An 18,094-nucleotide genomic window follows, 5' to 3' on the forward strand; every position below is an offset into this window, starting at 1 on the left:
CCCCGCGACCCCGAAGGGAATAAGCGGTAGAAAATGGATGGATGGATGGAAATAATAATTAACTTAGAATTTCATGGCTGCAACACGTGCCAAAGTAGTTGGGAAAGGGCATGTTCACCACTGTGTTACATAGCCTTTCCTTTTAACAACACTCAGTAAACGTTTGGGAACTGAGGAGACACATTTTTGAAGCTTCTCAGGTGGAATTCTTTCCCATTCTTGCTTGATGTACAGCTTAAGTTGTTCAACAGTCCGGGGGTCTCCGTTGTGGTATTTTAGGCTTCATAATGCGCCACACATTTTCAATGGGAGACAGGTCTGGACTACAGGCAGGCCAGTCTAGTACCCGCTCTCTTTTACTATGAAGCCACGTTGATGTAACACGTGGCTTGGCATTGTCTTGCTGAAATAAGCAGGGGCGTCCATGGTAACGTTGCTTGGATGGCAACATATGTTGCTCCAAAACCTGTAAGGCATTAATGGCGCCTTCACAGATGTGTAAGTTACCCATGTCTTGGGCACTAATACACCCCCATACCATCACAGATGCTGGCTTTTCAACTTTGCGTCTATAACAATCCAGATGGTTCTTTTCCTCTTTGGTTCGGAGGACACGACGTCCACGGTTTCCAAAAACAATTTGAAATGTGGACTCGTCAGACCACAGAACACTTTTCCACTTTGTATCAGTCCATCTTAGATGAGCTCAGGCCCAGCGAAGCCGACGGCGTTTCTGGGTGTTGTTGATAAACGGTTTTCGCCTTGCATAGGAGAGTTTTTACTTGCACTTACAGATGTAGCGACCAACTGTAGTTACTGACAGTGGGTTTCTGAAGTGTTCCTGAGCCCATGTGGTGATATCCTTTACACACTGATGTCGCTTGTTGATGCAGTACAGCCTGAGGGATCCGAGGTCACGGGCTTAGCTGCTTACGTGCAGTGATTTCTCCAGATTCTCTGAACCCTTTGATGATATTACGGACCGTAGATGGTGAAATCCCTAAATTTCTGGTTGAGAAAGGTTTTTCTTAAACTGTTCAACAATTTGCTCACGCATTTGTTGACAAAGTGGTGACCTTCGCCCCATCCTTGTTTGTGAATGACTGAGCATTTCGTGGAATCTACTTTTATACCCAATTATGGCACCCACCTGTTCCCAATTTGCCTGTTCACCTGTGGCATGTTCCAAATAAGTGTTTGATGAGCATTCCTCAACTTTATCAGTATTTACTGTCACCTTTCCCAACTTCTTTGTCACGTGTTGCTGGCATCAAATTCTAAAGTTAATGATTATTTTCAACAACAAAAAAATTAATCAGTTTGAACACCAAATATGTTGTCTTTGTAGCATATTCAACTGAATATGGGTTGAAAAGGATTTGCAAATCATTGTATTCCGTTTATATTTACATCTAACACAATTTCCCAACTCATATGGAAACGGGGTTTGTATTTTTATCTTATTTGATATTATATTATTGCAGCTGAGATAGGCTCCAGCATCGCTGCGACCCCGATAGGGACAAGCGGTAGAAAATGGATGGATATATTAACACAAAAAGCACGCACTCTATGGTGGTAAACTAAGTGTAAAAGGTAAAGGCAAAACAACCCCTGAATTTTATTGTTTAATGATATTGCTATTGTTATTGTCATTTATTGTTGTTACTATTATTATTTTACTTCTTATTGTTTATATGTTACTAATTATTCATCCGTTATTTTAAATGATATTCAAGGTTGAGTTTTGGTGCTACAACAAATAACATTTATTATTTGAAAACATGAATATTTATCGTGATTTCAATATCAAAAATAATTCAGATTTTTTTTTTTTTTTGCCATAATCTTCCAGTTGTACCCTAAGCACATTGTAGGAACAGAAAACAAAGCAAAAATACATCCTGTAATAAGAACATTTTGATACCAATACTTAACAATAACAAAGCTTTGTCTTTGAATTAAATGGCTTTCCGTCATCGTATGCAGGTAAACATAAAACTGAAATAAACCGCCCTGATGCACAATTTGCTGAATTGTCTTGAAGTAAAAGCCAGGATGACTTTAAATGTCTTTAATTTGAATGAAAATAAGACTGAAGCAACAATCTGGGCCCTCGAGCACAGGATTTTAGCCTATGTTGTGTGTTTTTTACTAATTTTTACTCATTTTATTCTTAGGTCAGCATATACCCAATATAAAGTTAGCTTGGTTTAAACCAGGGGTCGGCAACCCAAAATGTTGGAAAGAGCCATATTGGACCAAAAAAAAAATCTGGAGCCGCAAAAATTAAAAGCCTTATATAAGTGTTATAATGAAGGCAACACATGATGTAAATGTCTTTATTAGCTATATTAGCGTACTATCAAAATGACTTTAAAAGTGTTGTAATGACGGCAAAACATAATGTAAGTGTCTATATTACCTATATTAGCCTACTATCAAAGGCTGACGCAAATCTTCGTTGACAGAAATGTTGTACACATTTTTGCAACATTGGAAATCATTAGTAAAATGGAGGCTTCTCACAGGATGAGATAACTTCTAGAAATGACTGGCTAAAGGTATAGATGTGTGTGTCCAAGTTTAAGGAAATGGCAGGCTGTCTTCTCTTAATGGATTTATTACAATCTTTGCAAGCTGGGTAACGTTTGCTGTGGTCTGGAACAACATGGCACACAAACAACTATCAGAAATGCAGCCAATATTACATAAAAATAATGTGACATGAGACATGCAAATATAAATTAAATACACCGAGGACATAAGTAAAGGAAATTAAATGAGCTCAAATATATCTACAAACGAGGCATAATAATGCAATATGTACATACAGCTAGCCTAAATAGCATGTTAGCGTCGATTAGCTTGCAGTCATGGATTGACCAAATATGCCTGATAAGCACTCCAGCAAATCAATAAAACCAACAAAGCTCACCTTTGTGCATTCACGCACAGTATAAAACATTTGCTGGACAAAATGAGACAAGGAGGGAGTGGCATAGAACACGTCTTTTTGTGGCAGCGTCGGAGAAAGTTGCACATGTACACAAACTACGATGAGTTCAAGGATCGCTGAAGTTAGTAGGACAAAACGGTGCTTGCCAAATACTCTCATCAGTGAAGCATGTGTAACATAAACAGTGGGATTTCTAACAACTAGGAAGGTTTGTGTCATGTTTGTTGCCCTACAGAAAATATTTCAAAACAAAAATGTTTAGTTTTTTCTTCATCTTTTTCCATTTTCACACATCTCTGAAAGAGGTCCAGGGAGCGCTAAAAAGTTGCGGGTTGCTGACCCCCGGTTTAAACATACACAATACATTTAAAAAATATCAAAGTGGCCCCTACATTCTTTTTTGTGGAACACGTTTGGACACCCCTGTCTTAAAGTGTCTGTGTTCATGTCTGTGTTTATGTTGCTCTCTTGAGTTACTCACAATCTATGCAGCGACTGGATCGATGTGGCGCCGCCCGAGTCGGTCCTGAGAGTTCTGCTTTGCCTGCGACTGCTGATCAGAGACCCTGAGCATCAGGTGCCACTTGATAGTCGGACACAGACACATGCTCCTGACACGCAGATCACGCACTGAGCATAGGGCCTGGGGATGGGAATTGATCAGATTTTTACGGTTCCGATTCTACTTTCGATTCTGCTTAACCATTCAGTTCTTTAACGGTTCTCTTATTGATTCTTATTTGGAAAAAAAAGGGGGAAAACGTGGATTGCATCAATTTAGTTCAGTCTGACGTCACTACAATTCGCGTAATGACGTCATCCCCACCCGGAAGAATCGTTAAGGGAACCTTTAGAAAAATTGGCCAGCGATCCCAAGGAACTGATACACTGGGAACCGGTTCTTGTTCAGAACCAGTTTTTGATTCCCATCCCAAATAGGGCCCTTCGAGTTTGTGTATAGAAAATATCAATATGACATTTTTCTGCAAACATATTCCTAACTAGGGATGTCCCGATCCAGGTTTTTGCACTTCCGATCCGATACCGATATTGTTTTTGCATTTCCAATCCGATACCGATACTGACCGATACCGATACTGACCGATACTGGCCTATCCGAGCATGTATTAAAGTTTAAAGTTATTTAGCCTACTTAGTTGTCAGAATCATGTTGAAAATAGTTTTAGTACTCTTGATAACAACTAGCCAGCTGAATTAGGGGAGTTAGAATAATACACAACGGTTAGTAACAAGAAACTGACCTGTTTATTCAAGGATAAACACAAAATAGACAAAATTATACATGACAAACAGAAATGGCATCATTGAACTAGGGTTGGGCGATATGGCCTTTTTTTAATATTGCGATATTTTAAGGCCATATTGCGATACACAATATATATCTCGATATTTTGCCTTAGCCTTGAATGAACACTTGATGCATATAATCACAGCAGTATGATGATTCTATGTGTTTGGATTGATTGATTGAGACTTTTATTAGTAGGTTGCACAGTGAAGTACATATTCCGTACAATTGACCACTAAATGGTAACACCCGAATACGTTTTTCAACTTGTTTAAGTCGGGGTCCACTTAAATTGATTCATGATACAGATATATACTATCAGATATATACTATCATCATAATACAGTCATCACACAAGATAATCACATTGAATTATTTACATTATTTATAATCCAGGGTGTGGAGGGGGGCGCCGGATGTAAGTGTCAAAAAGACAGCCAAAAGAGTTTGATATGAGAATAAATCTAAAGTTAAAATATAGGGTAGAAATGCACCCATTTGCAGGTAATGTAGTCTTGATTTTCAAAATTTTCTTTCAAGGCTTGCATGTCTACATTAAAACATTCTTCTTCATACTGCATTAATATATGCTACTTTTAAACTTTCATGCAGAGAAGGAAATCACAACTAAAAAAATCACTAATTTTTTCATACGGTGTTGATGTGGAAATTTTTGCCTCGGCATTTTGATGGTGTGGACGTGTGGCACCAAATGGAGATAAGCGTCTCGACAGACGTTACAATATTTGAACAATGATGACGAAAACTGTTTTCTCTGTCGTGTCCGTGTGTCGAAAATTGTTATGCGCTTATTTTTTTATTTGATTTTGTGCGTGGCATAGATTTGCTATGCGCAGAGGACGCTTAAACAGTGCGCAATTGCACAGGCGCGCGTTGCTCGCACGGCTGCGCTAGCATCACAGCTAATGTTAGCCATGCTGCTACCTCTCTGCTCGGGGAGGACGTATACGTATGTGACGTATGACGTGACAGTATGTGACGTATGACGTGATAGTATGTGACGTGTGTAAGAAGGTGCGCTTGCTGTCTGTGAGAGGGAGACACAGGAAAGAGTGAGAAGAGCCTGTCGTGTAATGCCAGCAGCTAAAAGCAACTGCGTGAGAATTCACAGACCTGTGGATGTGTTGAAGGTGTGCTGGAAAATGCGGAACGGAAATTACGGAGAAGCAGAAAAGTGGAATGTATTATTTAAATCGGTGCGTTGGAAAACACGGACTGGAGTTTTTTTCTAAACTGGATCTGGATCGGCATTTTCCCATACCTTGCCGATATGCAATTTTTGGCAAATATCGGCAGCCGATCCGATCCAAATATCGGATCGGGACATCCCTATTTCTAACCCTTTCCTCTTCTGTCACTGACAAAAATGTACAGTAGAACTTTGATTTAGAAATTTAATTTGTTCTGGAACAGGGTTACTAAATCGAAAAGTTCTTAAAGTAAAGCAAATTTTTCCATAAGAATCAATGTAAATATGAATTATGGCTTCCAGCCTTGACAAAAGTCCATATTTTAGTGAAGGTTTGTACACACTAAACACAATATACATTTTAATCCACTACTGTATATCAAACAAACATAATAACAAGCTGAACTGAGCCTGGACTCCTTTAAAATAGGCCTGAGAACTTATATGGTTGCTCCATATCAATATGATTTTTTAACCTTTTCTTTTTGTTTTTATTGAATATGTTTGGTCTCCTCTACCCTGTTTTAACTTTGTAGCACTTTGAGATCCAGTTTGATTAATACTGCATTAGAAATAAAAATGTATCATCATTATTATTACAAGTGTTCTCTGTATGCGCTGTTTACACAGAAGTCCCTTTGCTGCCCTCACAAATGATCAGAAATCACAAAAATCCTTAACTTTAACAACCATATTGCTAGTGCTACAATAAAAAAACATTTGAAAAAGTAAAATCCACTTTTAATGTCATCGGCAAAAGAGCAGCTGACATGAGACAAGAGAGAAAGAAGCAGACGCGGGGGGGGGGAGATGCCATGTGTGTGTGCTCTTGGAAGAGGTGCCGCTGTACAATAGGTTGTGTCTTCTACGCTGTGATATAGGTCCGCTTCGGCCTCGTTTTTCAGAAAAGTTAGATCTTGTCACAATTATTGATATGAAGCCAGCTTCCTTTATCTCTTTAATATGTACAAAGTGGCTGCCAGCGGGACACAAAAGGAATTAATTTGTACACGGTTCGCACACAGAGGCACACTTGGCTCGAGCAAAAAGTTTGCAAAAACGGGGGTGCGCAAATCGAGGTTACAATTAGGGATGTCCGATAATATCGGACTGCCGATATTATCGGCCGATAAATGCTTTAAAATGTAATATCGGAAATGATCAGTTTCGGTTTCAAAAAGTACAATTTATGACTATTTAAAACGCCGCTGTGTACACGGACAAAGGGAGAAGTACAGAGCGGCAATAAACCTTAAAGGCACTGCCTTTGCGTGCCGGCCCAGTCACATAATATCTACGGCTTTTCACACACACAAGCATACTTGGTCAACAGCCATACAGGTCACACTGAGGGTGGCAGTATAAACAACTTTAACACTGTTACAAATATGCGCCACACTGTGAACCCACACCAAACAAGAATGACAAACACATTTCGGGAGAACATCCGCACCGTAACACAACATAAACACAACAGAACAAATACCCAGAACCCCTTGTAGCACTAACTCTTCCGGGACGCTACAATATACACCCCCGCTACCACCAAACCCCGCCTCCCCACCTCAACCCCCCATCTCCCGAATTCGGAGATGGGGGGTTGAGGTGGCAAGTATGCTCTAGTATACTCTGGACTGAAGCTGTGTCCCTTCATTGTTTTTGTAGCTGTTGTTTTGAGGCATGATTAAAAAAAAAAGAAAAATAATGCACTTTGTGAAAGTCAAAGTATAGTATTTCCCATAGTTGTAATGGGTATCAGGATTATCTCAGGGAGAGCATGTCCCAAATTCCAAGCTTCTGTTTTGAGGCATGTTAAAAAAAATAATGCACTTTGTGATTTCAATAATAAATATGGCAGTGCCATGTTGGCATTTTTTTCCATAACTGGAGTTGAAGTTGTTCTCTTATTTTAGAAAACCTTGTTTTTGATTGATTGATTGAAACTTGTATTAGTAGATTGCACAGTACAGTACATATTCCGTACAATTCACCACTAAATGGTAACACCCGAATAAGTTTTTCAACTTGTTTAAGTCGGGGTCCACGTTAATCAATTCATGGTAAAGTTACATTGTTTAATGCATCCAGAGGGGCATCACAACAAAATTAGGTATAATAATGTGTTAATTCCACGACTGTATATATCGGTATCGGTTGATATCGGAATCGGTAATTAAGAGTTCGACAATATCGGAATATTGGATATCGGCAAAAAAGCCATTACCGGACATCTCTACTTACAATGTAATGGCACATTTCGTTAGACATTATCTCGTCTCCCTGTTTTGAATATGTTAAATTTGTCATTTCCCACCAGAAACAATAATTATTGAACAATTACTTCAATGTGTTTTAGTGCAAAACTCGCGTCAAATGAAAATCAAGTAAAACAATTTTTTTTTAAATTTCACCTCAATAAAAGTGAAAATATTTTGTAGTGAGGGCGGGCTCCAAATTCAATTCTGCCTTGGGCCCCGATTTACCCAGAGGCGGGCCGTTTTTGGACACAATAATGTTACCTAGGGCTGTGAATCTTTCAGCACCTGACGATTCGATTCAATTCTTGGGGGTAACGATTTGATTTAGAATCGATTCTCGATTAAAAATCCATACTCTAACATTGGGTGCCAGTTCAAAGATTAACTACATTCCTTTATAAAATAGATAAACTGGAAATAAAACTGGTTTTGTTTAATAAAATTCTACCCAAACATTTAATAAAGTCAAATACAAATAAGGCAACAAGAAAAATATCCAACACTTCTGTTACGTCTTCGGGGGCGCATAGCTGCGCTGGTAGCGTTCCTTCCAAGGCAGAAGACAAGCAGGTGTAGGTAAAAATAAGGTTTTTAATAAATTAAACACAGGACGAAAATACAAAACTGAGGACGCTAGCAAGCGTGGAGCTAAACAAAACCAAAATTTCACCAAGGGTGAAAAAACGAGGAAAGCTAGTATGTACAAAAATCACTAGAGCGAGGAGAAAAACCGGGAGAACGTAACGGTTGCCTATCACAAACATTGACCCAGCAACTAATGCTGGGTGACAGAAAACTATAAAGGGGAGTGATTAACCAAAACACCTGGTGGGAACACTTATTGCTAAATTAAGACAGGTGAGGAGAATCAGTGCCCATGGAAACCGACAGTAAACAGGGAAAGAGGGTGCACCCAGGAAACAGACGAAAACAGGAAAACTCCCAAACATAAATCATGCTATGACCCGGGTAACGGATCATGACAAAACCCCCCCTTAAGGGACGGATACCAGACGTCCCAAACTAGAAACACCTCCCTTAAAAAAAACAGAATAAGTCCAAAGTCACGGGAGGGCGGAGGGAGGACTTGGCGGTGGGCCGCCAGGCCATGTGTCCCCGAAGCCACCGGGGCCAAGCCAGGTGGCGGCGGCGAGTAGATTGTCGCTGCAATTGGCGAGGCGGGCGACCTCGGAACGGCCATGTCTGTGGCCGTTGAGGAGGCGGACGAGACTGGCGCCAGAACCTCAGCAGTCTTTGAGACCTGCACCCAAGTCCTGGGCATCGCTGCTGTTGGCGTCAAAGGCGTCCATGAATAATCACTAGAGCGAGGAGAAAAACTGGGGGAACGTAACTGTTGCCTAACACAAACATTTACCCAGCAACTAATGCTGGGTGACAGGAAACTATAAAGGGGAGTGATTAACCAAAACACCTGGTGGGAACACTAATTGCTAAACAAAGACAGGTGAGGAGAATCAGTGCCCTTGGAAACTGACAGTAAACAGGGAAAGAGGGTGCACCCAGGAAACAGACGAAAACAGGAGAACTCCCAAACATAAATCATGCCATGACCCGGGTAACGGATCATGACAAAGGGACGGATACCAGACGTCCCAAACTAGAAAATCCTCCCCTAAAAAAAACAGAATAAGTCCAAAGTCACGGGAGGGCGGAGGGAGGACTTGGCGGTGGGCCAAAGAGGGTGCACCCGGGAAACAGACGAAAACAGGAAAAGATAAATCACGCCATGACCCGGGTAACGGATCATGACAACTTCTCTTTTCTAAAGTAAATCTGTACAGCAGATATGATCATCTATGATGTGTCTGAGTGGCTGGACAAGACAGATTAAAACATTTAATTATTTTTTTTTAAATATATGTTTTCTAATCGAAGCGCGATTCACTTGAAAACAAAACATTTTTTTGACACCCCTAATGTTACCTGACACTCTACTATCAAAAAAATCAAATACAAGAGCCCCATTCAAAAAGATTGATCATTTCTTCTTACAGAAAGTGCTGCATCGTCTTCAAGGCGTCAGTTCGCTTGCCAAGGTAAACACACTTTTTCTTTTTAAACTTGCCACTTTTGTAAATCTTCACACTTAATTTCCCCTGTGCTGTGGTTCAGCACATGAGCTGTGTGGCTGACATGTACTTAGCGTGTGACGAGCAAGAGCTAGCCGCACGGTCGCTGGTCGCCATGACCTGTGAGTACCATCATACGGATAAATACACCAGAACAAATACGTCCCTTGTTATCATACCTTCGCTGATTTGCCCTGCAGACATGTTCCAGAAGCTGTCAGCCGCTGAAGACCAAAGGGTCTGGGTCATCGAGAGCGGCGCTCACACGGTAGGAGGCGTGGTGTTCAAACTCTCTTTGATGTATTTCATTTTCCAGAAGGGTCGCATATAGGGATGTCCGATAATGGCTTTTTGCCGATATCCGATATTCCGATATTGTCCAACTCTTTAATTACCGATACCGATATCAACCGATATATGCAGTCGTGGAATTAACACATTATTATGCCTAATTTGGACAACCAGGTATGGTGAAGATAAGGTACTTTTTTTAAAAATTAATAAAATAAGATAAATAAATTAAAAACATTTTCTTGAATAAAAAAGAAAGTAAAACAATATAAAAACAGTTACATAGAAACTAGTAATTAATGAAAATTAGTAAAATTAACTGTTAAAGGTTAGTACTATTAGTGGACCAGCAGCACGCACAATCATGTGTGCTTACGGACTGTATCCCTTGCAGACTGTATTGATATATATTGATATATAATGTAGGAACCAGAATATTAATAACAGAAAGAAACAACCCTTTTGTGTGAATGAGTGTAAATGGGGGAGGGAGGTTTTTTGGGTTGGTGCACTAATTGTAAGTGTATCTTGTGTTTTTTATGTTGATTTAATAAAAAAAACCACACAAAAAAACGATACCGATAATAAAATAAACGATACCGATAATTTCCGACATTACATTTTAACGCATTTATCGGCCGATAATATCGTATGGGACATCTCTATTCGCATCTTAACGGTGTTCGAAAGCCTGAAGAAAAGCAGAACAAGTGAACTCATTTGACCTTTGAGTAAAAGTAGACAACAGCATTTACGGGCTCTAAATTGACTTTTGTAGCATTGAATTCAAATAAAGCTAGTAAAAGGTGGCTAACAATACAGCTGATAGGACTACTCTATGCAACCCATAAAGCCCTCTGAAAAAACATCCAAAAACCCCGAACAGTACTTTTATTTTCATCTTATGATCTAATTATTAACCAAGTATTAGCAATATTGTTATAATAAACGCTAACGCAGAAAAAAAAATTCTAGCGGCGCCGTGATCACATAGAGCTAACTGGCTTGTGCCATACTTGCCAACCTTGAGCTCTCCGAATTCGGGAGATTGGGGGGTCGGGGTGGGCGGGTGGAGGAGTATATTTATAGCTAGAATTCACTGAAATTCAAGTATTTCTTATATATATATATATATATATATATATATATATATATATATATATATATATATATATATATATAGTACAGTACACAGTAATGAAAACACAGTTGTTCTACTAACTGTACTGTACTTGCTGCTTACTTAAAAAAACAAAAACACTTACCTTTCACTATTTGAGTAGCCTTTGTTGTGCCATTTGAGTACTGGCGAGCGATCTCTGAATCCGGGAACATATCCTTCATGGATTTGTTGAAAATATCCGCAAATAAGAACGGGATGTTGCTTGCAGCTATCAGCATAGCCATCTTTGTCTCGGCATATGTTACACCCTCGGGTTTCCATTTAGCGAGGTGGCCCATAATACTGCGTTGCCGCCGCCTTGTGCTTCTCTGACCGTTCATGAGTGACTATATCCATTTGGCCACCGTGTTATGGGTTATAGATAAACCTGTGGATAACGGAGACGTATATAATAGTCTCCTTTTCAGGTAAGAGACGACGCTAAAGGCAGTGCCTTTAAGGCACGCCCCCAATATTTGTGTCCGGCTGGAAATTTTGGACTTTACTACTTGCCGTAGTTTTGAAGCAATGCATGATGGGAATCCGGATGTTGCTGGTATAAACACACGCTGAGAAATAGCTCCGTGCCTGCCTACTTTATGGGTTATAGATAAATCTATGGATAACGGAGACATACAGTATATACAAACCCCATTTCCATATGAGTTGGGAAATTGTGTTAGATGTAAATATAAACGGAATACAATGATTTGCAAATCCTTTTCAACCCATATTCAGTTGAATGCACTACAAAGACAACATATTTCATGTTCAAACTCATAAACTTTATTTTTTTTTGCAAATAATAATTAACTTAGAATTTCATGGCTGCAACACGTGCCAAAGTAGTTGGGAAAGGGCATGTTCACCACTGTGTTACATGGCCTTTCCTTTTAACAACATTCAGTAAACGTTTGGGAACTGAGGAGACACACTTTTTAAGCTTCTCAGGTGGAATTCTTTCCCATTCTTGCTTGATGTACAGCTTAGGTTGTTCAACAGTCCAGGGGTCTCCGTTGTGGTATTTTAGGCTTCATAATGCGCCACACATTTTCAATGGGAGACAGGTCTGGACTACAGGCAGGCCAGTCTAGTACCCGCTCTCTTTTATTATGAAGCCACGTTGATGTAACACGTGGCTTGGCATTGTCTTGCTGAAATAAGCAGGGGCGTCCATGGTAACGTTGCTTGGATGGCAACATATGTTGTTCCAAAACCTGTAAGGCATTAATGGGGCCTTCACAGATGTGTAAGTTACCCATGTCTTGGGCACTAATACACCCCCATACCATCACAGATGCTGGATTTTCAACTTTGTGCCTATAACAATCCGGATGGTTCTTTTCCTCTTTGGTCCGGAGGACACGACGTCCACAGTTTCCAAAAACTATTTGAAATGTGGACTCGTCAGACCACAAAACACTTTCCCACTTTGTATCAGTCCATCTTAGATGAGCTCAGGCCCAGCGAAGCCGACGGCGTTTCTGGGTGTTGTTGATAAACAGTTTTCGCCTTGCATAGGAGAGTTTTAACTTGCACTTACAGATGTAGCGACCAACTGTAGTTACTGACAGTGGGTTTCTGAAGTGTTCCTGAGCCCATGTGGTGATATCCTTTACACACTAATGTCGCTTGTTGATGCAGTACAGCCTGAGGGATCAAAGGTCACGGGCTTAGCTGCTTATGTGCAGTGATTTCTCCAGATTTTCTGAACCCTTTGATGATATTACGGACCGTAGATGGTGAAATCCCTAAATTCCTTGCAATAGCTGGTTGAGAAAGGTTTTTCTTAAACTGTTCAACAATTTGCTCACGCATTTGTTGACAAAGTGGTGACCCTCGCCCCATCCCTGTTTGTGAATGACTGAGCATTTCATGGAATCTACTTTTATACTCAATCATGGCACCCACCTGTTCCCAATTTGCCTGTTCACCTGTGGGATGTTCCAAATAAGTGTTTGATGAGCATTCCTCAACTTTATCAGTATTTATTGCCACCTTTCCCAACTTCTTTGTCACGTGTTGCTGGCATCAAATTCTAAAGTTAATGATTATTTGCAAAAAAAATTTTTTTTATCAGTTTGAACATCAAATATGTTGTCTTTGTAGCATATTCAACTGAATATCGGTTGAAAATGATTTGCAAATCATTGTATTCCGTTTATATTTACATCTAACACAATTTCCCAACTCATATGAAAACGGGGTTTGTAATAGTCTCCTTTTCAGGTGAGAGACGACGCTAGGCAGTGCCTTTAAGGCACGCCCCCAATATAGTTGTCCGGCTGGAAATCGGGAGAAATTCGGGAGAATGGTTGTCCCGGGAGATTTTCGGGAGAGGCACTGAAATTCGTGAATCTCCCGGAAAATTCGGGAGGGTTGGCAAGTATTTGTGCCATTGGGTCCTTGTGCCACTGGAGCAGGAGCTTGGTTTGCATAGTCAGCAGTAAGTTGCGCCTGTTCACGGTCAACATTGGCCTCACCTAACCCGTTCCGTTCATTCTTTTTACGGACAGAATTTCTAAGCGCATGCAGCCAAGGCGTTGAAAGTGACACGATTAGTGCCTCAGCTTCTCATAGCTGCTATTTGCAGACAATGTGGTCTTGATCAGCAGGACCACGAGAGTAATGGCCTCTTCAAGCTGTGACAGTATAATAGAGTCGCTGTACCAGACCGTCGTGGCAAAGGAAAATCTGAGCCAGAAGATTTACTGGTCTATCTACATTCCCACCCTTATCTACAGTATGCTCACAAGTTTTGGTTAGTGACCGAATAAGGAAGATGACGTATATAGAAGCGGTCATGGCTCCTCCGCTGGGTGGCTGCATTCACCCTAATACTCCTTTTCCACTGCAGTGAACCTTGGTGCTGGAGTAGATTAAGTTTGGAATTTAAGTAAATTATTCAATCTCTATATAAATGGCATTTGTAAAGTTACAAAAGATTTAAAGTTAGTATTATTTGCGGATGATACAACAGCGTTTTGTTCAGGAGAGAACACACAGAAGATACTACAAATAATAACAGAAGAAATTAACAAATTAAAAAGATGGTTTGACAAAAACAGACTATCGTTGAATCTCAGTAAAACTAATATAATGCTATTTGGTCAAACACAAATACAAATAGACGGAATAGAAATTGAAAGAGTAAATAGAAATTGAAAGAGTAAATTAAACCAAATTTCTAGGTATAATGATTGATGATAAATTGAACTGGAAATCTCACGTAAAAAATATACAACATAAAGTAGCAAGAAACATGTCAATAATGAATAAAGCAAAACATGTTCTAGACAAAAAATCACTTCATATTCTCTACTGCTCACTAGGGTTACCATATCTGAGTTACTGTGTAGAAATATGGGGAAATAATTAGAAAAGTACACTTCATTCATTAACGGTGTTACAAAAAAGATCAGTTAGATTAATACATAATGTTGGATATAGAGAACATACAAATCCTTTATTTATTGAATCAAAGATACTGAAATTCCACGACATAGTGAATTTGCAAACAGCTAAAATTATACACAAAGCAAACTATAACCTGCTAGCCCAGAATATACAACAATTATTCTCAAAAAAAGAGGAGAAATATAATCTTAGAGAGAAATGTAATTTAAAACATTTGTACGCACGTGCAACACTTAAGACCTTCAGTATATCAGTATGTGGAATTAAATTATGGAATGGATTAAGCAAAGCAATCAAACAATGTACTAATATGATCCACTTCAAGAAACTCTTCAAACTTAAAGTGTTTACAAAGTACAAAGAAGAAGAACCATGATAAACATTCTGAATTTATTTAATTCATCCATTCTTTCATTCTTTCACTCTCAAAATAATCTTATTTATCTCATCACATGAAATGTAACTTAATTCACCAATTAGTATTTATTTACTTATTTTTATTGTGATTACTTATGGAGTATATTGTGAATAAATTGAGAACAGGAAGTGAACAAAAGTTTTAGCACATGTTATGTAAAAGAAAAGGGGTAGGATTAAATAAGCTCTGCTTCTTCCTACTCCTTTTCGAACATGTTGAAAAGAGAAACTGGAGATTGTGATGTATCATGTTGTATGCATGCATGTTCGAAATAAACTCAAACTCAACTCAACTCAACTCAACTCAACTACGTTGAACCGGTGTTGGTCGGGAAGTAGTTGCACTACTTTCATTTTCCATTGCCCTCCCGAGCCGTGTCATTACGTCACAGTGGTTACGCCTCCGATCGGTAAATAATATGAAAGTCGACATATTCTTTAACAACAATGACGGACACAAACATGCTGAAGTTGTTGCTGCTGGTTATGCACAATGTTCCCTCTCAGAGAAAGGTCGGTAATCCAAAATGTTAAAAGAGCCACATTGGACCAAAAATACAAAAAAAAAAAACAATCTGTTTGGAGCCGCAAAAGATAAAACGCCTTTTATAAGTCTTATAATGAAGGCAACACATGTAAATGTCTATCGTAGCCTACTATCAAAATCACTATGTTTCGCAGGCTGATGCAAATCTTTGCTGACACACTTCAAAAAGTCAGTGTTCAAAAACAAGAAAAAAAATATACAAAAATTAGGGGTACTTTATTTGAACTAAGCAAAATTATCTGCCAATAGAACAAGAAAATTTGGCTTATCAAGACTTTCCAAAACAAGTTAAATTAGCTAACCTCAATTAAACCAAAAATACCTTAAAATAAGTATATTCTCACTAATAACAAGTGCACTTTTCTTGATATGTTGAAAAATATTCTTAAATTAAGTAAATGCTGGTGCCATTATCTTGACATAATGATACGCACTTTGCATTACATTTCTTGAAACCAGCAAACTTATACTAAAAACTAATTTATTGTTCTTAATGGAAAGACAACAAGGCAACCGCTTGTTACTCTCGGGGTCTCCTAGCCGCTCAGGCAAATCATATTGTCTAAAAATGCATTTTTCCATCGATAACATGACATCATCGCACCAAGTGCGTGCTTTTTCAGTCAATTAGTGCGCATATATACAGCCCGGCCCCTGGCCAAAAAATGTTTAAATGTAATTTTGAAGAATTCATCTGAATGTGCATGAACTATTTCTGTTCAAAATTGTTACAAATGTCACATCTTAAATGTTTAAATATTAACTGTCAGTTTACTGTACTGTGCCAACTGTACTACTTTATGAGTACTTAGTTTCTATTGTTTCATTGAAAATAAAACAGCAAAGTCCATTTGGCTGTCATCTGTTTTAATTATGAGACACAATTGTGTCAAAGTCATGATTTTTTTTTTCATGCATGAATTAAGAAATTATTACTTTAAAAAAGTAGTTTTATACTTGTGAGTGTTGATGACACAGCTTTGCAACAGTTGATATTCTAGTTTCAAGCATGTTTTACTCAATATAGGTCATAAAATCTCAGCAACAAGCTGTAATATCTTACTGAGATCATTTAGGACCAAAACCCTTAAAACAAGTAAAACACTCTTAACATAAAATCTGCTTAGAGAGAAGAATTATCTTATCAGACAGAAAATAAGCAAATATCACCCTTATTTGAGATATTTAATCTTACTTAGATTTCAGTTTTTGTAGTGCAGATATGTTGAAATATAATATTTATTCTACACATTTTTACAACATTGGAAAACATTAGTAAAACGGAGGCTTTTCAGAGGGTGGAAATTACTGGCTTAGAATGACCAAAGGTATAGATGTGTGTGTCCATGTTAAAGGAAACGGTAGGCTGTCTTCTTCTTCTAATGGATTTATTACAATCTTTGCAAACTGGGTAACGTTTGCTGTGGTCTGGAACAACATGACACATAAACAACTATCAGAAATGCAGCCAATATTACATACAGATAATGTGTTATAAGACATGCAAATATAAATATATACAGAGGTCTTAAGTAAAGGGAATTAAATGAGCTCAAATATATCTACAAATGAGGCATAATGATGCAATATGTACATAGTTAGCCTAAATAGCATGTTAGCATCGATTAGCTTGGCATAAAACACGTCTTTTTGTGGCAGCGGCGGAGAAAGTTATACATGTAAACAAACCGCTGCGTCACAGTCCACATAACTGCGGTGAGTTCAAGGAACGTCGAAATTAGTAGGACAAAACGGCGTTCGAAAAATACTCTCATTAGTGAAGCATAAATACAAACATATTAATCTGTGGGCTTTCTAACAATTAGGAAGGTTTGTGTCAAGTTTGTCCTCCTACAGAAACCATACTAAAACAAAAAAAAGCCTTTTTTTCCTCCATCTTTTTCCATTTTCACACATTTTTGAGAAAAGCTCTAAGGAGGATAGGATTCCAACAATCACTTTATCGAGCAAATTCTGTTTGCTGGCCGTAACAACACCAAAAACATTAGTAAAAACTTCTATCTAGCAAAACTGGTCATTGCCTGCCGTACAAACCAGGCCAAAACAGACTCTTTGTCATCTGTCATATCAACAGCATCTGCTTGCTCTTTCTCACTTGCGACAACACACACACTCATGGCACTTAGACACTGATGCGTTTATGGCCACACAAAAAGTCAAACAACTCCAACACCACACATAAAGTGTAAATTCCAAGTCGTTACTGTATGACTCTCCAAATAAATGTCTGCTTATTATACTTGTATTTATTAAGAATGTTAATTTTTAGATAATCATGAAATATTGTTACTAGATTACAGAAATGCTCATAAAAAGGTATGTTTTACAGATAGCAAGTTACAGGAGTGTACACTTTTTCCCATGCTTACTTACATCTCATTGTGCAACATGTGAATGTTTTAAGTGGAATTAA

The 18,094-nt window shown here is 38.6% G+C and overlaps 1 protein-coding gene across 8 annotated transcripts in view; it reads left to right on the plus strand.

The window, feature by feature from the left end:
• The window catches only part of nek10 (NIMA-related kinase 10), a 90,169-nt gene that overhangs the window by 7,166 nt on the left and 64,909 nt on the right, over positions 1–18,094 (plus strand). For all 8 annotated transcript variants that reach the window (XM_072913032.1, XM_072913034.1, XM_072913033.1 and 5 more), the window contains exons 6-9: positions 3,452–3,536; positions 9,752–9,793; positions 9,870–9,948; positions 10,027–10,094. In XM_072913032.1, the coding sequence (XP_072769133.1) occupies positions 3,452–3,536; positions 9,752–9,793; positions 9,870–9,948; positions 10,027–10,094 (274 nt within the window). The remainder of the gene's footprint in view (positions 1–3,451; positions 3,537–9,751; positions 9,794–9,869; positions 9,949–10,026; positions 10,095–18,094) is intronic.

This window comes from Nerophis lumbriciformis, linkage group LG04 (genome assembly GCF_033978685.3).
Source record: "Nerophis lumbriciformis linkage group LG04, RoL_Nlum_v2.1, whole genome shotgun sequence".
Lineage (NCBI taxonomy): Eukaryota > Metazoa > Chordata > Actinopteri > Syngnathiformes > Syngnathidae > Nerophis > Nerophis lumbriciformis.